The 25,135-nt window shown below is 46.4% G+C and overlaps 1 protein-coding gene across 2 annotated transcripts in view; it reads right to left on the minus strand.

Annotated features, from left to right (window-relative positions):
- TBX20 (T-box transcription factor 20) overlaps nt 1–15,134 on the minus strand; it is a 40,308-nt gene extending 25,174 nt beyond the window's left edge. For both annotated transcript variants that reach the window (XM_069007602.1, XM_069007603.1), the window contains exons 1-5: nt 14,920–15,134; nt 12,613–12,847; nt 11,134–11,298; nt 5,833–5,941; nt 144–302 (exon numbers count right to left, since the gene is read on the minus strand). In XM_069007602.1, the coding sequence (XP_068863703.1) occupies nt 144–302; nt 5,833–5,941; nt 11,134–11,298; nt 12,613–12,847; nt 14,920–15,046 (795 nt within the window). In that variant the 5' untranslated portion in view covers nt 15,047–15,134. The remainder of the gene's footprint in view (nt 1–143; nt 303–5,832; nt 5,942–11,133; nt 11,299–12,612; nt 12,848–14,919) is intronic.
- Between the last annotated feature and the right edge of the window lie 10,001 nt (nt 15,135–25,135).

Raw genomic sequence — 25,135 nt, forward strand, 5'->3', positions numbered from 1 at the left:
TCAGGAATTACTCATGAATGTGAATAAGATTGGCATGGAAAGGTAGGTTATGGCTGACATTTTCCTGGTTTACATGGAGCAGAAGGGAGTTTTCAGCAGGGCAGGATCTAGTTTCATCCATGGAAATTAGCTGCTCTACTCACCAATTGATTCTGGTAGGCAGTAACAGCAGTAAAAACTGTCTCTGGAAAGATGAATGTCCTGAACTCTTCTGATTTCAGATTGAGCAAAGAAGCCGTGTGATCCTTCTTCTTAATGATGTGAACCCTTGGCTGGTACTTGTGCATGGAGTTCAAAATGATCTGCGAGAAAGAATGACACAGCACTGTCCTGAGAGGAGGGCTGACAGAGCCCTCAAAGGCTATAAAACCATAGGGGGGGAAAAAGAGATCTAATTAACACTGCAGGGAAGTGTCTGAAAGCTAACCAGCCAGGGGCTGGTTTTCAGAGCAAACTCTCCAGCTCCTTTGGGCAGTTCCAGGAAATGAAGGTGGAAAAGCAGGCATCCCAGGAGCTAGTCTCCTCTCATTCCTACACCACTGGTGAGCACGCATATCTTGAAGCATAAATACCTGTTCCTACAGGTGAGGTGTTTTACATACAGGATTAGTCACTACCAGAGTGTGCCCCAGTTGGCAGGTGCGAATATGTAACTCCTGAAAGCTAATGGCCAACACTCCCCATTTGCAGAAATGCGCAGGTGCACAATGAAAACAGTCACAAATCCCTCCGAAAAAAAATGACGGAAAAAATTAGACCCATCCAAAAACCTACCAGCAGCAGTAGTGCAAACCATCTGACCAAAAGTAAAACTCCACGTAGCCTTCCACTGTGGCAAACTCTTAAAACAAGCTACTTCATAGATGCTCTTCACCGCAGACTACCAAAAATGAGAGCAAGGAGGGAAACCAGTACGGAACCCCCAAATGACTGGGTTTTGCTATTCTATCCTCATTAATAATTGTTTACGAGCTCCCAAAACAATTCTAAACCCAAGCTACCAACCAACCAATTTCAACGTTCACTGGAGTCAAACCAAGAGTTCCCCTTGCTTCAGTTACCACTGGCTGGAGGCCTGTTTGGCTGCCTCTAACCACAGTATTACAATATAAGAATTAAATACAGAGCTCAGCTCACACCAGCCCTTGTTTTGGATATAATCACAGTCACAAGACGAAATTGGCAATGGTGTGGGTGGTTCTATTTTGCAGGGGCCATAACGACATTACAGTCAGCTCCGTACATCTGGAACAGCTAACGTGCATTCCTCAGGAAGCGTTAACTTCAGCTGAAACATAGCAGGAGCAGTGCAGTATTTCATGCTAAGTCAATGAGAAAGGTTGCACGTTGCATTGGAGTGGAGAGCTTAGAGACAGCTCTATCATAGCTACAATTTCCATCAGCGTTTTTCTTTGCTGCTCCTTTGGGGCCAAATATTGCCAAGACTCACACTGGGACTTTGGGGGGAGGCACACAGCAGCAAGAAAGCCATTCCAGGGACAGTGAACCATCATCTTGGAAGTGTTGCATGTCCGCTTTAACCAGCTCAGGTCCTTTTTCAAAGCACTTCACCATTTTATACAGCAACACACACAACGGCCATGTACCTTGCCTTTAATACCCTTAGCACTTTACCTTCTCTTTGTAAAGCTTTGTCTTGTCATCCCAGTAATTTGGAGTGCCCTAAGCAGATGGAAAAGACATTTTAAAGCAGGGTGTGTGGATGGTGATGAGCTTACTGAGAAGTTGGCCCACAGGCCTCGGTGCTTTCCATTGCCTTTCATGGCCATGATATCCAAGGCATTACATGTGAGCAGCAGTCAAGCGGAAGGAGGAAAAAGTTGTGACAGAGCAGCTCCCACACTTGCCCTTTCCTTTCACTCCTCTCTGAATGCAAATTGTGATAAAGAAACTACATTTCTCAAACAGGAGCATGTAATCCCTTATGAAAGTTTTCCAAAAAATGAAGTGCACATAGATAACATCCCCTTTCCATGGTACTCTATGTTTCTCGTTCCCACCAGAGGCAAGTCTGGTCATTCATGTACAAAACAAGTACTGAATGTAGCCAGGAGGTCACAGAAGACCCATGGCCAAGGTGAAGGTAAATGTCACCATTTCCTTCATGTGAGGGTCTGTACCTGTAGTACTCCACCTGCACCCCCACACAAGCTGCTGGTAACACACAAAGACACTCCTTAATATCCATGCAACATCTTGTGTTAGGACTATATAAAAATATCCTAAAGGAGTTAGATCCACAGGGTGTACCTCACAGAGTAGCCTCCAAGAGACCCTCAAAGTCCAAGCAGTCCCCTCCTGCATGGTGTAGCTATCAGAAAATCTGTCATGCCAGCTCTGTGAAAATCCTGCTGGCATGTCCCAAGAGATATATCAGGTGCCCCTATACTCATGGCAGCCCCCCTGCACACACTTGCTGGCAGCCACAGGCCCCCAGCCATCCCATCCACCTTCGTGCTGACAGCCTGCAGCAGGGGAGATGACCAGGATCCCTCCTTACAGGATCCTGATTGCTGTAAGGTCAGGCAGGTTTGTAGGCATCTGGCTCCCACTGGCTACAGACCAGTCACCAGAGGCAATCTGGATGCCAGCTGCAAAATTCCAAGGTGGTTTTGAATTCAGGAACTGAATGTGCTGTGAATGCCGCTTCCGTATTCACCAAGTAAGAGCATTACCACATAAAGTTTTCTTTCTGAAAACATGAGGGTTCCTAACTTCTGCCTGGTTGACTCTAAAAAACCCTGGGCATAACTCCTTGCAGCTATTCCAAACCCCCTGCTTTCACAGTTATTTATTAAACATGTTCACAGCTTTGTGTTTGCTTTTGCAAACATCCATGTGTTTGAGTTTTGCTATTGTAAATGCCAAAAAACCAATTACAATAATGTATACACTCACAGCTCACCTCACCATAAACCAGAAATTATGTCACTCCAATGAAGGGCAACAAAAAGTCCTAAAGAAAGCACTCTGTGTGAAGAATGTCACCAAAAATCTGGGGGGAAAATGTCACATACATAAATATTTCGCAATCAGAAAAATGGCAATTACTTGCTTGGCTGTAAATATCTAGAGATAGGAGCCATTTCCTTCCTCTGGTAAGGATATATGAAAGTGTTTCCATGGAGCAAGCTGTATTTCATGCACACAGAGATAAGACTTCTGCCTGGTGCTTGGGGAGAATATGTGCATAACTATGGGGTTACACATGCTGCTGAAGGTACACAAGCAGAAATGCTTGCCAACTCCGAAAGTCCCAGAATAAGAGAAAACAAACATATGCTAGAACAAACAAATGCCTCTCTTCTCTACAGATTCCTTTCCAGGAAGTGAACCACCCTACAAATAAACCACAATTACCTTAACACCCGTAACTGTCTTCTGGACGATGAAGAAAGCAAGCAAGTAGAACAAACTGGAATCAGGTTGGATCCATGTTCCCTACCTGCAACTAGTATTTAAAGGCGTCTTTTGGGTCATCCAAATTTCCTCAGGAACTAACATGCCTTATCAAACATAATTAAAAAGTGAAGACTAGCTCTTTCAAACTAAAGTGAGAGATTTCAGGAGGTGTTTCAATTCTCCTCTTCTCCTCATACACAGGAGTTCAGAAACACCGTGGGCCATAGCACAGTGAGCCCTCCTTAAAGGCTTTAGAGCATTGACGTCTTCCTTAATTCTACTGATCATCCACTGAAGCATTCACATAGCTTCAATAAGGCAGCACATAAAACCTGACATCCTAATTTGGAACATAAACCCCCACAAAATACTAAAAAGAGAGGGCTCCGTGAAGGGGTAACACCTGTCACTCAAACCTCAACACAGGATCAAGCCTTCAGGGCTTATACTTAACTGAACACACAAAACTTTCCATTGTGGTTGGCTGTCCAGAGCCTTTGTGTAAAGAATGGGATCAACCTCTGCTTCTCTGGAAATTAATGGGAAGGCTGCATCTCAAACACTACAGATCATTTTCTCCCGCTGCCTGTATTTGAGATGATTACATCTTCTTGCTCTGCCACATGTCTCTGTTCCCGACAGCTCCTCAGACCTACTTCTTCTTCCTCCTCCTCTGGGCTTCTGGGAACTGCAGCACTCCTAACTAGCTTGCAATATACTGCTGCAAGCCCTTTATTAGAGGCACACATGGCCCCTGTTATGATGAAAAATGCTTCTTTTTAAGTGCTCACGTATACTGCTCTATCATCACTCGGTGATAGAGCCCACAAATCTTCAGCTTTGCCCTTCTACAGATTATGAAATAAAAGAGAAGAAAAAAACAAAACCATTCTCTGTTAGTCATGAAGGGAACAACGGTGGGAACTGGGTTCAAGAACAATATACCCACAGATGGATCTCTACAAAAGAACAACACAGAGGCATCTATCTGGGCTTTTTTTGTTTATTTGTTTGGGGGTTTCAGCTATTTTTTTGTTGTTGTTGTTATTCCCAGGATGTATTTTAAATGATCATGGCTGTGATTGAATGCTCAGTTCTTTAAATGAGTGAAAATTCTCTTTTGGATGAGAAACATTTGCACAGAACACAGCTGAGACAAATGGTCACTGTCTCACACAGTCCAGGCAAAAAATACCACACTAGGAAAGGGATTTCTGATACATTGTATTCTGCAATTATTCAGCTGAACAAATTAGTTCCCCCTATACATGCTTTGGAATTCAAAATCATTCCTCTCTTCCCAACACCTCATTTACTAACACTGCCTTTATGCTCATTCTTCTGAACTGAACTGCCCTGTTCTCAGCCAACAACTCTTTCAAATCTGTCCCCTTACTCCTTCTGTCTTCCCTGGGAGAATCCAAGCCCAGAGGCAACAATTTTAGCTCTTTCTTCACAATTTGGAGGCACTACCCAGTCATTCCTGCACTTTAGAGGCATTTTTAGGGAAAGGACAGGACAGACAATATCTATTCTTATCACCTACTGCTAGGCAGTCAGGTTAAGTAAAGGAGTTGTCCCCCACTGATGGAGCATAGCAGGAGCCCATGGCAAGCAGTTCTGAATCCTATTTACTATCTTCCAGCCTCAGGGCTTGTGACAAAGAACTGGCACCAATTAGAGCTGAGACCTGTCTCCTTCAGAGGCCCAAGTCCACCCCGTGGCACCTTGGCTTGCAGTTAGCCTACAGTTATTTCAAGGGCAATTGAGGCACACTTATTTTGTATAATTTTATAGACCTTGCTTTGGTGTCAAGTCAGTATTATCTTCTGACTCTGTGCCCATGCTGCAATGAGTCTGGAAGTAAAAGAGCTCTTATTGATGGACCCAGCCCTAACAGGTGACCTGAAGTGACCGGCAGGGAGCTTCCAAGCCCACATGTAAAAGCACGTGGGTTTGCTGGCCATGGGACGTGGCAGAGCATACTGCCAAGTCACAGCAAACTGCAAGCAAAAGCACAACAAAAGGCTCATCTGCTTTCCTTCTATCCCTTGCTCTGCTCCTCAGCTCCACCCTGAACTTGTCCCAGATGGATGTTTTGCCTCTAGTGGTAGCAGGATTTGATCTGGGCTCTACCCTATGAAACACTTTTTAAAATCCTGAGTTTTAAAGTTGCCAATTCCTCAACAACAGAGGAACCCAAAAGGGGCCTTAAATGTGTTAAGTCAGACGCATTCAAGCTTCACACATTGTCCACCACTGTGGTATGAAGGGCTGGCTAAGAGAGGTGTAACATGGGGACCATGGCAGCCTTTCCCCATGGCAGTCTCTCTCCCATTTAGCCCTGTGGCCCAAGCAAGCAATTCCCTGGTGATTTCTTTTCCCTTTCCCACCCACAGGGCTACTCACATGGCCATGCTGATCCAGCTCATTGTTGGTGAGTTTGACTTTTTCAAAGGACACCATCTGCTTCAGCAGTTGCTCTCCTGTGAATGGGGAGTCAGGGTGCACATACAACCTAAAAAAACACAGAAAAAATGCCTGCTCATAAAGAAAAATCTCACCTCTGGGCTTGTGTGTGGGTACCACCTCTGTATGAAATTAAAATGCACATATCATTCTGCTTTTGGGATATGCAGTGGTTTCATGGAGATGGACTTCCTGAGAGCTTAGGGTAATACAAATCTGCTGCTAGAACATGACACCATCTCCCCCAAATCAATGAATTCCTGAAATAAAGCTATTAATGAAGGACAGTAAAGCAGATTACTTATTTAATTCACTGGAACATAACTGAGAATCCTGTGTCTGAGTGCTAGACTGCTCCTTAACCATCCCTATTATTTTATCCTGCTATCTAAAACGGAGACATTAACTAACATTTGCTGTTGTGTCTTTTCCCAAATGAAAAATTGATCATGTCTTTCCCCACAGCTGTACTAACAAGCACTTAAAATAACAATGACTACAGCTCCAAGAGAAAAAACATGGTGTCATTACAGAGATAATGGGGGAATGCAGATAAAAATGCATTTTTCTTTATATGTAACATTAAGCCGTGATAATGATTTTAACCTGCACTCGATCACACATTCGCTGTGGTGACGTCTGTTTATAAGAGGTTGAAGGCTGCAGTCCAGCACAGTGGTTTGACATGAAAAATTAGTTACAGCTCTGCTATTAACAATCCTACACTTGGGAAATTAAGCAGAAGAAAAGGAAGCAAGAAGACATGTAGATACAATGATGTATACATTATGACTACACTAATTACAAGTGCCATGCTATTTAAGAGCAATGATTTTATAGGAATAATGTATTGCTGAAAATTATTAACTCAACTGTTCTTTTGTGATGGCAAATTAAGAGTCAGACCAGACCTTCAGCTAGTGCAAACCAGCCCTGTTCTGCTTCTGTCTGCATTGGTTATCACTCACTGAGGGCCTGACTCTCATTTTGGGTGATGTCTTCGGCCACACAAATGACTTTCTTCCATTAGGTGGGTGGAGCAGCACTGAACTGCCAGGTTAGGAAGATAAACATTTGTCCTTGTTGTTGAGCTACGATTTTAGAATGGAAAAACCACTAAATGGTGGGGCGTAACTCTCCAATAGACCACACTGATCCCTAATCAAGGAATGCCCATACTAAAGACACTGGGGAGAACAGTCCTGTTGCTCGAAGAGGAAGGAGATTTGATCCTGCGTTCTGTTTTTGCCAGCAGAATCCCCAAGACACAGTGAAGCTAAAGTGTTACAAGCACAGCTCACCTCAGATGTGCAGGATGTTTTCCTTACATTGATCCAAAGCACAGCTTGGCTGCTCTAGCTATGTCCATGGGAGGGATGCTGAGCCAGGATTCCTGTCACAATAAAATATTCCTAGCATGCAGGCATCCTCACTGCTATAGACTCTGCTGATTGCACTGCAAAGCCCATAAAAATTGGTCGTGTATCTGAAAACCCAAGACCTGGAATTGTGTTATGTCAAAAGAATCTTAGCTCTTGTGAAAACTAACTTTGCCTTCCTCTAAAAAAACCTGAAAATTTCAAAATTTAGAGCCCTGAATTAGAGAAGGCAAGACAAAGAGAGTTCCAAACATGCCTTGCAACTTTTCAGCCAGCCTTGTGATTTTTTTTTTTTTTTGAGCCTGACTCCTAATTTTGAATGTCTGGATAGCTAATAATGTTTACTGTGATCACAGAGTGTCAGACTCAGCACGGTTTGGTTAATTGGGTCCAAAAAGCCAAAGTATTTCAAATATGTGCCGGGAATGAGTAAAGACCTACCTCCCTGTGCTGAAAAGCTGAGCACAATTGTTTTACACCATCGATGGTTAATGCTTGGCACTGCTTTAGAACTACCAAGTGCCTGTAAGCTGAGTGCTAACAGGAAAGTCACTGAAGGATGGGCACCAGAATGTCACTTACTGAAATGCAACAATAGACCTTACTTTTTTTACCCATTTGCTACACCCCATTGATCCCACTGCAACACAGGGTTCCACCTGGTGAGCTACACCTATTTCCCACACTTCTCCCACAACCTGAGCTTGCACACCTCAGGGAAGAGGGTTGAACACTTGACATAGTGATTTCTGAAGCAAAAGTTGATGGCAAGATCACGAGTGTGCACAAGCAAACAGGTCGGCAAGATAAATGTGCACATTCCAGCACAGCACACAAGGCTCTCCCAGAAGTTTGCCTGGGATCTGCTGCCTAAGGCCAGCCAGATGCGAGGAGCTGCTCACTTAGATTCATAAAGGATTTAGGAGACATATTTGGGTGTGAATTTGCTCCACAGTACATAATGTTTAGTGATATATGCAAGGTTTGAGTACTGCTTCTTTCTTGTGTATTTTGGAATGTGGCACTGCACTCCCTCTATTTAGTTTAACAGATGGTCTGGTCCCACAAGCCCCATGCATGCTACTTTTATTTACCATAATATTTCAAATAATTTGCAAAATATAATACCATTTAAAGATTTCCTGCCTAGAGTTCTCCATAAGTGTGTAAACACTATAACTTCATTAAACAAATTATTGTAGACAAAAACAGTTTAAAAAAAAAAAAGTGACAAATTTTTGAGTGAAAGAAATGAGGCAAAAAAAAGGAAGAAGATCAAGTAAAGGTACATGCTGAAACTTACTGAACTGATGTTTCACGCAGTCTTAACAATGTGGAAGACAAACACAAAATATCACATAGGAACTCTATACCCAGATAGCACTTAAGAAGATTTACAAAAGACTTTCTGAAAAGTATTTTTATTTAAGTGTTCGTTGCAACATAAACTTGTTCATTGCAACATAAACTTGCCTTCAACATTGACAGCAGGAAGACAAGGATAAAACTGGCTTTAATAGAAAGTTCCCTGAAGGGCTAATCTTTCAAACAGAATTGCAGAATACTTATTAATTTGAAAAAAACCAAAAGCCCAAAAAACCCTACACAACTGTCTTAGTGTTGAAAGTTATTTTTAAAATGGAAAGAGTAAACCATCAAACTGGTTCAATCCTGCAAAGTCTTACACCCAGGCACAATGCAACTCCTGAATAATTCCTCTGATGTCACTGTGCCTGTGCAGATGCAGGCAATGGTGTGTGGGGAACAAGTACCCTGTTACCAGTGCCCAGACACTAAACACACATACACCTCTCACTGACACTCCTCGAGTAGGGAGAGCTAAAACCCTGTGTTTGGAGGACAAGAAATCATAACTTCATTAAGGGCTTCTGTTACTGGAGCAGGACCAAACTCATTTCAAGATGTGAGGAGAACTACTTTTAATCTGTTCAAGCAAGACTGAGACTTCCCACCTCAAAAGATGCATTAATACTCTAGAAGAAGCACTGGTAATGCAAACATTGGCACGCTGAACCTCTTGACATCCTTTTTCTCACCGAAGAGAAGTATAAGGAGGACAACGTGCATAAATGTATCTGTAAGTACCATCCACACAAAGAAGAAGCTATCTCTGCCTGTGCTCTGATCAACAGTCTGTTTAACTATGCATCCTGAAAATAAAGCAGGAAAGGTGTACGTTTACACATGAGGGCAAAGCATCCTGAAACTGGAACAGCACAGATACACATTTGCACACAGGGGACTGATCTGTTGAGGACTCCTGAACGTTACCACAGTACAATAACAACTATTAAACTTCAAGAAGGTTTTATCCAACACTCAGCAGAGCAGTTGCTAATTATTCCAATCTCTTGTCTTATGTTCTAGTATTTCCTTGTTGAATGAGTCTATGCCAGAGAAAGTGTGAATTAGTAATCTATTTAAAGGTATCCCAAAAGGGGCGTGAACAGAAAAATAAAAAGGGGGAAAACCCTGCCTTAAAATTGTTTCTGTTCTTCTGTTATTTCTTCTTTTGATGCTGACTCCTTTGGAGCAGGATCTGTGTTTTTTCTTTGGGTTTTGATCAGTGCCCATTACAATACGTCAAATGAAGCCCTCAGACGTTTACCACACTACAAGAAGGAGTTTTTGGCCACGAAAACAAAGCAGACATAACTCCTAGGTTGCTGTCTTTAATCACAGCTTCTTCTCTGCTTGCGCTTTTTGTTTATTTACTTCCCTGAACAGCCTTCCAGAGATCACCAGTCATCAAGATTTCAGTTCAACACTTTATATAAGGAAGTCGTGCACTGTTTGGTGCCTATACTCACACACCAAAAAAATTTGTTTCCATTTCTTGCATTTCAGTTATAATTTCTGCCTCTGTAATAAGCAAGTTCTTAACCCCAGGCTAAGCCACCTGGAGCAGATCTGTGTTCCTGCGCAGAGCCCTCCGCAGAAAGTTTCTTTGAAGCCAGAGAGGCATCCGCGTTATTTCCCTATCTCCGGCTCTGACTCAGCAAAGCCTTTCGACATGTGCTGCAGTCTTACTGGACTTGGGGACTGAAGTAGCTACAGAAGTGCTGGGCTGAATATGATGAAGTGTGGGTCTCCTCTGAAGTGCCCTCCCACTGCACAGCCCAGCACGGCAGCCTCAGTTGCCCAGTGCTTAAAGGAATCAGTCAGTAATTATATTAATAGAATTATTTTAGCAATTAAACTTCTAAAGCATTTGTTTCTGTATAGAAAAGGGATTTATTTTACAGAGGGTTTTTTTTTTTCCTGATGTCTCAGAATATGTCATGATTTCTTAACGAAAAAAAAAAGTAACTGCCGTGGAACTGACATGTACTTTGCCTGCTGTCTAAGAGATGATTAAAATCAAGAATAAAATCACTGGTTAGCAAATGTTGGATATGTTACAGAAATAATATAATTTCAAGCCTAAACAGCAATGAACTGCAATTTATTTCTACTTTGGCTTGGCTGGTGGTGCCTGGATTGCTTTAAATTATGAGGTCAAATATTTGGGGGGGCAAATCAATTTTTTTTTTTTAAACTTTCTTATCTGAGTCATGACAAACTCCATTAAAAAAAATAAAACAATATGTATAAAAGAACTCTTAACCAAATTCTGCATGTTTTGGAATATTCAGTATAAATCAAACCTCAAGCAGAGGTCTGAGGCCAGATTCTACAGCACAAAATTTGTAATCAGAGTTTTGTAACCAACTTTGTTGAGCATGGACTCAAAATTTTAGAGCATTGTCTGCAAACAAAATTGAAAGATTAATACAAAGTATTTCTTGAAGAAAAAAAAAAAGTAAAGAGAAATAAAAGACCAGCAATAAAATCTACAAACCTTGCAGGGAGAGGAGGGTCAGCTTTTCCAGCCACTAACCAGGAAGACCTGTGGTAGGCATATCTATATCTTTTATTGTCCACAGGAACTATATCCATTAACACAATATACTTGGCCTCAGGATCCACTCCCGAGAAGGAAACCCTGATCGTAGGAAACATTCTCCTGAAATAAAGGCAAATCAGAAAATAAATATTTGGGCAGAGAACAGAAATAAGAGAGCTTCTGAAAGGCTGCTAAAAGTAACAATTATATTTAAATCCCCTGAAAAAACTTAAAGCATCTATTGATTTTGCCTCCACACGACGGAAGTTAAATCTTGTGTCTCTCTAATAAGGAGACAAAAAGCAGCTTGAAATCGAAACGATATTTGGGAAGCAAAAAGAAAAATATGGTAAAGGTGAAAAAGTAAAGGAGAAATATACTACTTGCCTGTTAGTTAAAAGTACACAACGATTTCAGAAGATAGTTATAGCTAAGGTACATAAATCTTTAGAAACTTGGTTTTCTTTTAATTACTTATTTTTTATGGGACCCATACTACTATAAGGGAAGTATTCCAGAAATTATTTCGGTTATTATTCTCCCATATGTTAGATGAGTGTTTTCTTAAGCCTGCTCACAATATTTTTGAATGAAATTTTCAAAACTAAAAACTTTCTTTTCTGTACTAAACTTTTGACAAAACACAATTTTAAAGTGTAAGGTTATCCTGTGGACCAAAAAAAAAAACTTAAATAATTTTTAACAGGTTAGAATTTTGAACTTTAAATTGCATATTTTAGACCTACTTTTTTTAAAAAATAACATATACCAACAGAACTAACCAGTTAGGGGGGGAAAAAATCGTCTGGGAACTACATTAGTAAAAAGTAACTTTGGGGATTGAAAAACCCGAAAAGACATTTGGCTCCTCCGGACTGCATTTTACTGACCCAAACCCCAAAAGCTTTACTGAAAAACGGCATGGTTTGAGGTGACAAGAAAGCCTGGAATTCTTTTGCGCATTTTTGCAACCGAGAGAAAAGAACCAACCAAATCAAGCTCTGACTTAATCATTCTCCCACGACCCCACGTTCCCCTTGGTCTGTACCAACCTAGCCCCTTGAAATCACTGCGGGATTTTAGTCGCAGACCTAACTATTAGGGAAAGAACACTTCTACCCTGCCGCCAGGACGCCCCGGATGGATTTCCGCCGGCCCCGCTGCAGCGCCCCGCGCCCCGCTGCCGCCCCGGGCCGCCTCTCCCTCTGCCCCGGCGGAGCTCCGCGCACCGCTCCGCGCAGCGCCGGGCTGGGCCCGCCGAGGGGCTGCGGCAATTATGGGGCTTCACCCTCCTCTTCCTCCCCTTAACCCAGCCGTGCTGTTCTCCCGTTACAAAAAACTGCGGGGTTTCGGTAATTTTGTCTTTTTTCCCCCTGTCCAAAGCCACTTTTCGAAAGATGCCCAGGGGAAAGACCCGGGGCTGCCCAGCCTTACCTCCCGGATTTGGTGATGATCATCTCGGTACCCAGTTCATGAAACTTGTCCCAGAGCTCTTTAGTCTCCAGGCTGCAGGAGATTTTGGCCATCTCCTCGCTGGGGATGATGGGAGTGGTGGGGATGAGGGGCTCGGTGCACAGGGAAGAAGGGCTGCTGCTAAAATCCCCGTGAGGGTCCAGGCTGGATAAATCACTCAAAGGCTGGGCGCAAGAGGATTTCTCAACGAATTGTTCTGCAGGATTTGAGGAGAAAGAGAGAGGGAGAGAGAAAAAGAGACACAGAGGATTCAGCCAGGACAACGCGACCACCGAGACGAGCTATTTAAAAAAATAAATATCTATAAAAAAGGCATTATTCGTTCGACTGCCGCCGCTCTGCCCCAGCACACCCGGTTGATTGTTTAGGCGTCCGCTCATCATTTGAAGGCAGCGGTGGTGATTTTCGGAGATGAGCTCCGGGAAGAGCCCGGAGCGGCGCCACTCTCCAGAGACGCACCGGGGGAGACAGCCGGGGGGCGGCGGGAGCAGCACGGTCCCGGCCTCGCCGCCGCCCGGCCGCGATCCACTCCGCGGGGCACGGCGGGGCAGAGCCAGCCCTGCGCGCTGCCCCCGCCGCTAACCGAGGGGTTCCACGAAAAGGTCACTAATTCTCATTAAAACGGGAGCGCTGGGCGCCGAGGGGCTGCTGAGGGCCAGGGTCACGCTGGGGGAGCACGGGAGGCTGCTCCTGGACTGCACCGCTGACAGAGAGCGCAACACAGAAGGAGCCCGAGCGCGGCCGCGCAGGCTCCGCGCTTCCTCCGCGGGGAAGAGAACCCCAAATACCAATTAAACAGCGGGCACGGGCTCGCCTTCCCGGAAAGCTGGGTCTGCCTTTCTCCCTGGCGGTTTGCTGACACTGAACACGCTCCTTGGGAGAAACTGTCTCCAGAGGAGCTGCGTGCGGCCGCGCAGCCTACGCGGGTGCAGTAGCTGCTGCCGACGCTGGCCGCCCGCCGCGCCTGGCTCCCGCCGGCGCTGCCGCCCACCCCGGGAGGCTTCGGGCGCTTCAGCAGCTCCGCTGGGAGTTTCCGCCAGAGGCGAGGCCAGGAGGGAGCAGGGCTGCGAAGGCTCTGCCCCGGCCCCGCGATGCGGCACCGGGATACGGCGACGGATCCGCCGCCCGGCGCCAAAGAACAGGAGGAGCACGAACGCTCCCTGCCCCTCCAGGGAAAGGTTCTGCCTAAAGCTCCAGTTAATAAAAACCGAGTTACAGGCAGTCGTTTCCCTTCGATTTTTAGTTGAACGACATGCGGGAAGGGGTTAAAAATTTTTGAAAAGGTAAATTAAATAAGCGTTTTCAGAAAAAAAAAAAAACCAACCAAACAAAGAACAACTCCACTAACATTAACACCAACCCATGTAAATATGCCGATCGGGAATACTACAACATTCTCGGCCTACATTAGCGTCCAGACTAAAAACTGAAGTTCACAAGGAATCCCTAGACTATGTGAAATCTTTTGAGACAGTTGATTAGGTGGAGCAGACGCTGAGGGAGCTGCCTTTGCTAAATTCTTTTGAGTGTAATCCTGTTCATTGGCGCCCTGAAAGATTAACACATATTTTGTAGTTTTCTGCGAACTCCTGGATACACGCAAGGATGACAAACCGCAGAAACTTGGGGGGCCGAGGGGGAGGAGGCGAAGATGTTAATGTTTTTTAAAAGCTTTCGGGATTCTGAATCGAGGCAACCGAATAGAAGCGAAATCGCTTACCCGAAAATCGCGAGCACTTAAACTCCTCCCGGTCTATGTAGAACAAAACAGCGTGTATGAGCCTACATCGAGGAGCTGTGATTTTCAGGTCTACGCACAAGTTTTACTACCCTTGTAAGCCTAGGCACGATAACGGAGAGTCTCTTAACTGACTTCAGAACGAGGGTGGATTTGCAATAAATATTTAAGAGATTCATTTCATATCAACGAAGAGAAATGGAACTACCTTAGAGTGTGGGATTATTCTACAAATGGCGAATCTGGATAAATAAGAGGCGTAACTGAAACTGGAGGAATTTAGGAAACTCTTTATGCTATAAACAGCCTCGCCTAAAAACGGCGATAGGTGATGAAGGCGCTCAACCTTTCAAGCTTAGGTGATGCTGCTTTTCCCTCCGCAGGGAAAACCTTCGGGCAGGGGGGACGCGCCGCTGCCCGGGCCGGCTGCCGGAGCACCGAGAAGAGTGAGCCAGTGCGGCCAGGGCCAGACAGACGGACGGGAGCTCCGCACCCCACGGACACCGGCGGCCACCCCCATCCCCACTCACCCAAAGGCTTGATGGTGCTCTCGGGGGACTCCTTGTCCTTGGAACTGCCGCTCGACATGAGGGCGGCAATGGAGAAGGCGTTGGCCCGGGAGGAGAGCTGCGGCTTAGGGGGCGGCGTGTACTCCATGGCCACTGTGCGGGGAAGCGGCGCGGCTCGGTGCGGCGCTGCCCGGACGGGGCGGGCGGGAAGACCGGCCGGGGGTGGCGGACCGGGATACCGGGAGCACTCTGCTCCCGGCGCCGCGAGCTCCCCCGCCTTAACGCGGGGCCGCGGAGATCCTATCGGCCGGCGGCCAATCGGCGCCGGGACACGTCAAGGGCCCCGGCCCGGCCCGGCCCGGCCGCGGGGGAGGGGGCGGAGGCGGGCAGCAGCGGCAGCGGCAGCAGCAGCAGCAGCAGCAGTAGTAGTAGTAGTAGGAGGTGGAGGAGGAGGAGGAGGGACGGACGGACGGGAGGGAGGGAGGGAGGGAGGGGAGGGGAGGGGAGGGGAGGGGAGGACTCTGGCCGCCCGCGAGGTGGGGAGGGGGCGGCCGGCCCTCGGGACGGCTCCCCGCAGCCTCTCCCCTTTTGGGCACCCCAGCCCCACTCCCCGCCGGGGCCCCGGCTGCGGTTCGGGGTGCGCCCTCCGCTCCTCTGAGCCCTGGGGGCGGGAACGGGGGGGGCAGGCCGCGCGGCCGGGGATGCTCCCGGGAAGGTCCCCAGGCTATTCGCTTTGCCGAGGCAAGAAACGGCGGAGAGGCGCTTGAAAGGATGAAACGTAACTGGGGATTTTTCTGGTGCGTGCGTGTGAGTGTTAATTTTCTCTTCTACATTCAAATGTTAAAAGACCACAGCTTTCAAAGCAGCCGTTTTCGTCGTTGTGTGCTTTCCGCTGGGACAGAATGTTCCTTAAGGCTGATCGTGCTCTTGGTTTTCCTGCACCGGATCCCAAATATTGTCATCCCGGTGAGATGTACTCGCCCCCACCGACTCCAGGGGAGACCCTTGCAGCATTCCCCTTTTAGCCAAACCAGCGCGTGGGCCGCTGATCGCACAGTTTTCTTCAACTCCATTTCATCGGCTGCGCCGAAATAGATGGTATTGATCAAGCACATAAGACAGAGAAAGTCGAGACGGGCTGATGGTACCAACGAGCAGATTATTCCAAGGTAGTGATTTAAGTAAGTTGCTCACCAGTATTCTTTCACACATAATAGAAACATACTCTCATGAATAAATAAATAAAGCGGTGCGTTTAATTCCTTTAAATAAAAATATTACTGAAAATATTTACTCGCTAGAACGATTCACAAGAGGACATGCAACTTGGTCACTGAAGTTCCACCTTTTAAACCTACAACAGAATCCAAGAACTTTTAGTATGCACGCTTGTGCCAAGAGCCATACATAGCCGGTGTCTCTCCGTTCCTGCTGCACTTAATTAATTAATATGGAGAAACAATTTCTCGGGTCACCCTTCACAGCCAGTGGAGTGGGGAAGACGAAACAGTGCTTTATCACTTTGAGTTCAGCGGGAACCAACTGCAGTTTGCCTTTGTATTACCTGAATTTTGCTAATAGATAGAATACCTGTCACAAACGGGACGTGCATATTTAGAAGCGCCCGAAGCATCTGGCAGAGGATTCTGGCGTGGCCCACAGCAGTCTGGGGGCCCAGTCTAGCCTCAGGCATTAGCGGGAGAAGAGGGGCGAAAGGGGAGAACCCGGCCAGTCCCGCGGCCGGCGAGCCGGGAGGGCCAGCTCACGAAGCATCGCCTCTTGCTTGACACAGGGAACCAGAGACGAGCGCTTCTGCCGACATCAATCTTAAGCAAACAAACAAAAAGTCCCTCCAACAGTTTACCACTTTATCCCGAGGGACATCCCGCCAAGTACGGGTCCGATTTCCCTGCGGGACAGCCCTGCTCCTGGGACCCCTCCCGGCGTGCGAGGGGCGGTGGGACGGGGGTCCCGAGCTCCCGGCCCTGCGCTCCCTTGGCTCTACCTGAAAAGCAGGGTTCGGCCTGCCTGAAAAGAAAGACAAAGGAGGGTACAAACAGCCGGGGAAATTATTCTATTCACCGTTCCTCTGGTGACGGGGCTGCCTAAGTCTCCTTTGGTTTCCTACCTACTGCATGCGCCGGGCAAATAAGGATAATAAAACCCACGAGCTCCCCGTCAAAGTAACAGCGCAGATCCTACTGGGAAAAAAAAAAAAAAAAGCCCAAACAAAAAAACAATCTCTCTTTTTCCCTTGCTTATTTCTGTCGCCCAGCAGTGAGGGTAACATACCTGTGCCTAGCAGGGGCTGCTCCCAGTCCATCGGGGCTGAGGGGAGAGGGGTGGCGGGTGGCCGTGGATATTTCAGTGCGTCCGTCTGGGAAACACCGGCTCAGCCCCGGCAGCTGAGGCAGCTCCGGACTGATTTCTGCTCTCCCTTGCCACGGGATTTCCAGTCCCGCGCGGCGCCCGGTCATTGCCTTGGCCCGGGGGGGAAGGACTCGGCCGCGGCGGGGGAAGCGCTGCGCAGTGAAAGGGGCACGGCGCACCCGGGCGCGGAGAGGAGCGGAGCGGCGGGCGAGGGGGAACCGAGGCCACGGCGCGGTCGTGGACCTGGGACGGGGCTGCCGGTCACCTCCGGGCAGTGGGTTGCCCCTCTGGGAGAGGAACTGGCCTTGGGGGCTTGCGGGTCTCTGCTCGTACCTTGGAGGTAAAAAAAACGGGGTGGAAAGAAACCAGGAGCTTCGTTTTATTTTATTTTATTTTAAACGGGTCCGTCCACACGAGATGGCTTTTCTTTTGCTTGGTTAAGCCATGCAATTTTTCGCTCTATCCCATGAGAATCTATATTTTTTTAGGTTTTTTTTTTTCCCCCTCGCTCCGCCTCTGATAAGGAAATGAGCCTTGTCTAGACGCCCAGAGCACCCCCCTCCTTCCCCGTGGGCAGGGAATGGGTCTCATCTCCGGCCGCCTAATTCTCGCTACGGCTCTCTCCCCCGCCGGGGCCGGACTGGGGAGACACAGGGATCAGGGAACCCGAGTGCGGAAAGGGCGAGAGCCCGGCTCCCCTGGGCTGCTTTGCCGTCCGTGCCCATGGCCTTCTCCGGCGACGGGACGGCTTCCAGAGACCAGGGGGTGGCAGGGGAACACACCACCACCACAGTGCTCTTGATGCCTCTCTGCTTTCCCAACCAAGTGGATGTATTTAATAACGTCCGCGCGCTCTTCCCAGGGGATGCGAACCGGAGCTGGCAGTCCCCACCGCACCCAGGCACAGAGCGGCTGTCACCACTGTACCGACCCCCTCCCGAGAGCAGAGTTACTGACCCTGCTGCTCCCCAACAGGGCGGTTGCCTCGTTTGAACCCGTTTCAATTAAATCCTTCGTTATTGTTTATCCGTTTATGAAGAACACGCAATCTACACTGCAGTTTGTTTTTAATCTAGCAAATCCATGTGTTTGTCGCGGGTGTCAGCCTGCTGTGGCAGAGACATTTCATTAGGCTTCATTATTCTTGTAAAGTACTTTTTTCTCCCCTTCCTTAGTCTAAAAAGCTCCTTACTCTCTTGTGCGCCAGCAAAAAACAGCGTGTGGTAATCGCTGCACACCTCGTCGCGTTCGTTCGGTTCCCAGCTTTAATCAGGATTAGGGCTCACTTTCGCCGCCAGGTTTCAAACAGGGAGCTTGCGGCCCCCCTCCAAAACCCCTCTCTGATCCCTGAAAAGCCAAGGAGTAAACCCGATTCCGTGAAAACCATGAGAACCACTTCTTCCCGGCCCTTTCCTCACCTAGACAAAATCGCGACGGCAACGACACACGAGGGACAAAAAACCCGCAGAAACCCGCCGGGCAACCTAGGGTCCAGAGGGATGGTTTCAGGTGAGCCTTCGCTTGTGTGACAAGAGCTCCGACGCTGCGCGTTTCTGCGCGGCCGCGCAGGGCCGCCGGCGGGGAGGGGTGTGCGGAGAGGGGCGCAGACCGTGCCGGGAGCTGCGCTCAGGTTTTAAGCAACTCTTTCGCGTAGGGATGAGGGGCCGTCGCCCTTTTTTTTTTTTTTTTATTCTCGCAAAAGCCCTCACGCCGCACACTTCTCGCCGCAGAGACAAACCTGTGCTGTGGTACCCGTGGGGCTGCCCCCCGGAAATGGGCCCGGCACCCAGCCGAGCTGGCACCCGCTCTTCTCCCGGCTGTCCCTTGGGATAACCTGACATTTCCATCCCATCCCTCCTCCTCCGTTACTTCCCCGTGTCCCCTCCGGATCCGTCGCCTGTGCGGAGGGCAAGATCACCTTTCCCTTTAATTAGGAACCCATAGGTGAGGGGTGCCGCTGCCGAAACCCTCCCTGCCGCCGTCCCACCCTGACCGCTGCTGGCCTGGTGCTGCCCGGAATCTGTGTCTGACCCTCCAGCCCACACCCCCTCTCCAAGGTAACCTACAGCACACTGCTTTGGGATCGAGCTTACTCCTGCCTCGGAAGGGAAGAGTTAAAATCTTTTACTCTTTCTTATTTTTCACCCTTGTGGATGAAAACAGCTTTTCCAGTGAAAAGAATGGTGTTTATTCGCTCGGGCGGAGTCTCAGGATCGCCCGTTCGTGCCTTGCGAGCGCACCGCTACTTTACAAAGCGATGGCTACAGCGCTACCCGGCTCCGGCTTGGGCTCTGCTCCTCTGCAACCTCACGCGATTATCAGCCCTGCTTTCAGGAGCTTTTTTCTCCTCCGCTGCACATAATTCTATTGCTCTGTCCGCCAGATTCCTCCTCTCTTTGCGCTCCCCGATTTCGGAGCAGCCCCCGCTCCCAGTGCTCGTGCTGCGGCAGGGACACGCTCCCACTGCCGCCGCTCCACGCTCTCCCCTTCACGGAAAGAGCCGCGCCAGCAAGGCAGAAGCCCAGGTACCCGAGATCCAATTTCACAACAAAAACATCTCAATGTCACCTGCGGCGAGAAGGTGGCTTATTGGAGCAAAATGCGAGGCATTTTAAACCCATTAGGCATCTCCCAGATGCAAATCCAATGGTGGAAAGAGAAAGGCTCTATTAAGACCCGAGGGCTGACAATTAGATTATAGTCCAATTGCCAGTGGATAATGTGCTAAAAGCTTTCCCATTTAGTGTAACTCCTCGCTGAAAATTATTCACACTTTGCAGGCTGCCGCGCTCCTGAACGGGAGACGTCTTTGTCCGCGTAGAGCGCGAACAGCCGGGCATAACTCGACACAGACACACGGACAGATGCACACGCAGGAGGTCTCGCAGCCAGGAGGATCACTGAACACATCCTTCCCGATCCAGAGCCGTGTGGCAAATCTGTTCGTGGTACAAGCTGACGAGCGCAGGCACAGCCGCTACAAAGGCGCCAGGACAAGTGCCCCATGGGCGCACAGGCACCTATTCCAACGAGCCATACTGTGTGCATTTAGCATGGTTTGTGTAGAGCATAGCTTGGAAGATCATCGAGTTCTCAAGCACACATTGCCGCGTCAGCTGCACACAATTAGACTTTAATGTTCCTTCATGTGCAGAAAATACACTATTTTCCGCATAAACCTAAAGTTTGTATTTAATGACAGGGATGACATTTTCATTAAAAATAAATATCCGAGTTTGGGTACTCCACAGATTATTTCTTTCAGTTTAAAACCGTCACTAAAAGCTGATGAAATTTTCACTAAGGGCTTGAACTCCCAACTCTCTGCGGCTATAATTTGAAGTACCACCAAGCAGTACATGAGTTCGGATGTGATCATTTAATTCCAGTATTGCAAAATCTTTGTCATGGGGTGAGGGGCTTTGCAGCCGCCGATGCCGTGCCTGCCTCGGAGGGCGTGGGGACTGTTAGCCTCCCTCCCCGCGGCGCGGACAGGCTCCTGCACCCCTAGGAAGACGATGCTCTACGGCGGCCGGCCAGCATCACGTCCTGCCCCAGGGGAGTCTGCCCTGGACCGGAGGGTGGTGGAGGGCAAGGTTGGGTTCCCCATGGCAGAATGGGGTAGGCAGAGGCAGCCAGGGCCTTCCTGACTATTCACTGAGGGAATCTCTGCCCCCCATCATGTCACACGTACCAAAAATCCTGAGTCTTTTTGGTTTTTTTTAAAGGTACATACATATAAATAATTAACACACAAGTTTGTCTTGCTCACCTTCCCCAACAACACCTAATTGAAAACTAAAGCAAAACGAGTCATCCCCCCAAACACCCAGAACTGCCAGGACCGATGCAATGCACACCAGGCTTGAAGTGACTAAGCACCAGTTTTGGATTTTGGGGTTTAAATCGGTGGTCAGAAGTGTTATGAAAACCCGTATCTTTAATGCTCTATTTTTATACAACCATTTTATGCTCAATTTCAAACCAAAGTCCTTAGGAGCCCTTCCACCTGTTTTGCAGAGTTAGAGGAAATATGAATTAACTGGCAGAATTAAGCAGAAAGGCTGGCATGTTAGAGAGAAAGATAAGATCAGAAAAGCTCCTTCAGAGGTCTTGAGAAAGACAACACAGAACACAAAATTGTCTGTCCAACTTCATTGGAGAGAACATTTCAATGGCATAGCAAAAGAATCTGTCTAGTTTCTTTACACAAAAAGCATTTTTAATTTCTTTACTCACAAAGCATTTCAGAACACTTCAGAATTTTATAAATCATAAAATGTAACTTGCTTCCTTAGCAGATGGGAATATTATTCAAGATGAACAAAATGTGCTTGTGTATACACTTCTCTATACACATACATACATCTGCAGTACCATACACTTAAACTTGCCCAGTGGTGCTTTTCTTAGTTGCCTTCCACAAAACAATACAAGCAACCCACGGTCTGCCACAGCACAAGATTTACTGTAAGCTGAAACCACTGCTTTGGACCAAAATTTTAGGGGAACACAAGACTTCTTTATTTCAGTGCTCATTTTAAAGATGTAAAACTTTATGTCCGTGATACGGAAGCAGTTTGCTGGAGCATCTGAAAAATCTGTTCTAGTTCCTGATTTTTGAAGTCTCACTGTAGTTAAGATATCCTGACAAGCACATGTATGTTTGTCTATTTGTCTGTCCTAGAGACAAGACAGAGCTTCTTCTTGACTTTCACCTTGATGATGGAAGACAAGATGCAATTCCTGGCAGAATGCAAGAAAGTGATGGCTCTCTCTCCTTTGATTAGGTACAGTGGCCCACCTGAAATTCTGGGCTTGAAGTTTTCAGGAAAGCTGTCACTCACATTGTTTATTAGTTAAAGTAAATCTCTGGCTATTGTGCAACTTGATTGTGTAGTTGGACTGCTTGGAAAATGTACTCATTGCTCAAACTCCTGAAACAATAAAATATCTTCTTTTTTTCTTGTACCTGTGACAGATATTTTAAGTGAACCACTTTTATTTTCATTTTCTTTCGGGCCTTTTTGTCTCTTTCCTCATTTAATATTTAATTTTCATTAAAAAATAATAAATCAGAACTTTAGAGCTTTATTAAGCAAGTGAGATTTAAATAGCTAATTTATTTGCTGTTTGTTGGAAATTACCTGTTTAAGAAATACTAATAAATAATAAATTGGCAATGTAGAAGTATTTAGAACAATCTCAGCTAAATAAAAAGTCTCAAGGAGCATTCTTTGGTTAAAAAAAAAATCTGACTTTACACAGCACTAAAGATGATCATGTGCATATTTATGAGAAAGGGCAAATTTTTCCCTCGACTTTTGCAGCCCTTGGATCAGCAGGAGAGTTTCAGAGTTGCCTGCAATGGTGATATGAAAATAGGAATAGTGGGAAGTGCTGGGAAGAATAGAAACCTCAACAACTAAGAAAAAAATTTCTGGCAAATGTTAAAACTTTTTTTTAAAAATAGAAGAGTCTGGTTTTGGGTCTCCATTTTGAGATGTCTTGGGCGTTACTTACTTCATCTAGATTTATAGTTCCTTGCAATTTTTTTGTTGTGTCCAAAGTTGAGTCCCAAAATATCCAAAGCTAAGAACCTAAAATTAGAGACTGCCTTTGAAACTGCTGATCTCTGCATATTTTCCCTCTGTGAACATACAGCAGTAGAACACGCCCAAAGACAATGAGTAAAAAGAATGAGTTTTTCTTTGAGGGCCGGCAGTAGAAAGCCTTAGAAGAAGGCTATCAGCCATTTCCCAAAAACTTTGGGAGCATTGTTGTTCCATTTTTGCTCAGTGATGTATCTGTAATTTGTATCCACCTCTCCTGGCAGGTGTTAAGAAAAATGGCAGTTTAAAAAAAAAAGGAAAAAAAAAAAGAAATGAAAAAGATAGAAAACAAGGAGGAGTAAGGTGAACATAGAACAAAGAAGGTTTCATTTCTGGCCTAGTGGGCTTGGAAAGTGAGAAGAAGCGCTGTGGTTTACAAGTCTCGCAGCTCACACGGAGCAGTTTGTAACAGAGCATGTGATAGAGCCTGGGAGCAGCACTGCTGTCACTGAAGAGCTGCTCCAGCAGCCTTCTGCTGCCTGAAGCCTCACAGCCACAATCACAGAAACCCAGCGGGTGCAGAGAGGGTTCTGCTGCCGGACCCAGCAGGCACCACAAACGGGGCCTGCCAGATACTTCTGGCTTATTTCCACACTGTAAGGATGGAGGGAGAAGCACTCCCACATCATGGCAGGGTGAAAGATTGTTTTTTCTTATTTTAACAGTATGGGGAACTGGACTGGGGGGTGTTCTGGCATAAAAAGGATTTTTTTTTTTTTTTTTTTTTTTTTAAGCCTGCGATTTCGAAAGCATTCGGGATTAGGGCTTGAAAAACATATTTCAGTACCCATAACATACTGCTGATTTATCTGGCAACAGCTAAGCTTGCAGAGGGAAACTAAGCTTATTTGAAATAATGTGGTCATAAATAACACTGGGGGAAAACAGTTCACAAGTTTGTGTAACTCCCAGCACACTCTCTGCTGGAAGGCTGACACTGAAAGGGTTTTCATTTCAGCAGCGTGAAGACAACCCTACGAGGTAAGCACTTCCTGCTCTGCCTGCACGGGTTTGCAGGAGAAGCCAGCTTGCTTCCATTAGTTATATCAAAGTGAGGAAACCAATCAACCTGGAATTTGCACCATAAAAAGTGGCTACAAGCCAAGTAGGTTGCCATCAACTTGCAGGTGATCAGAGGTGAAATTACAGCCCCTTTAAAGTTAGCAGTTCATTTAGCACGGATCAGAGAAGAACTTGAACCAGTATTTCAGTTCAACTTTACCAGGAATTTTTGGCTGGTTTTAGAGCTTAACTTATTGTTGACCATAGTACAGTATTCATAGTTGATCTTAAAACCTTCACCAATAATGAGTGCAGTAATGAAAATACAAATCAATTAGGCTTCTGGGTGACATAGAAACTAGCATTGCCCTATGACAGACATGAGATTATAGCAGTTTATATTTAATATAAATGAGTGTGTAGTTTTTGCTAATGAAGAACATTTACGGTCTTGTAGTGCTCAAATTTGGCAGTTTAAAATATAGCTAGACAAGAGTAAGTCATGTGTTAACCTCAAGCGTTCTTGCAGGATACAAAGCCAGGCTGGGTTTTTCTAGATACAGGAAAGGTTAACAAAAATTGACAGAGTTGTTACTGCTGTTACTATGAAACACAAATGAAACTCAGCTTATAGGATAATACCTTGCTGTTTGTCCTGAAGAAATAACCAAGAAATACGATCACAGATACAGTTTGTAAATGGGTGTAAGTAAGGTACAATGGATATCTCAGGGATAGAAACAAGGGGAAGTAAAAAGGTGTGAGAACAACTCCTTTCCAACAAAAAAGAGACAACACTTACTATCTATCATGCATCTTATTTTTTTCCATAGCAGAAAAATCAGCATTTCTGGGCTTTTATTTAGATGATCTTTGGTTACACAAGGACTGAACTACATTTGCATTCCAGTGTAGTCTTTTGGCCCAGCATTGGGGATGTAAATGGGGAGATTTAAAAAAAAATATAGAATAATTTGGGTTGGAAAAGACCTCCAAAATCAAGTCCAACCTTTGACTGACCACCACCTTGTCAACTAAACCATAGCACTATGTCCCATTTCCAGTCATTTCTTAAACACTTTCAGGGATGGTGACTCCACTGCCTCACTAGCAGTCAATTCCAGTGCTTGATAACTCCTTCAAAACTCCTCCCAGTGCCCAAACTGAACCTCTGGTGCAGCTTGAGGTTATGTCCTCTTGTCCTGTCACTGGCTGCCTGGGAGAAGAGGCTGACCCCCACTTTGCTACAACCT

This window comes from Aphelocoma coerulescens, chromosome 2, assembly GCF_041296385.1.
Source record: "Aphelocoma coerulescens isolate FSJ_1873_10779 chromosome 2, UR_Acoe_1.0, whole genome shotgun sequence".
Taxonomy (NCBI): Eukaryota; Metazoa; Chordata; class Aves; order Passeriformes; family Corvidae; genus Aphelocoma; species Aphelocoma coerulescens.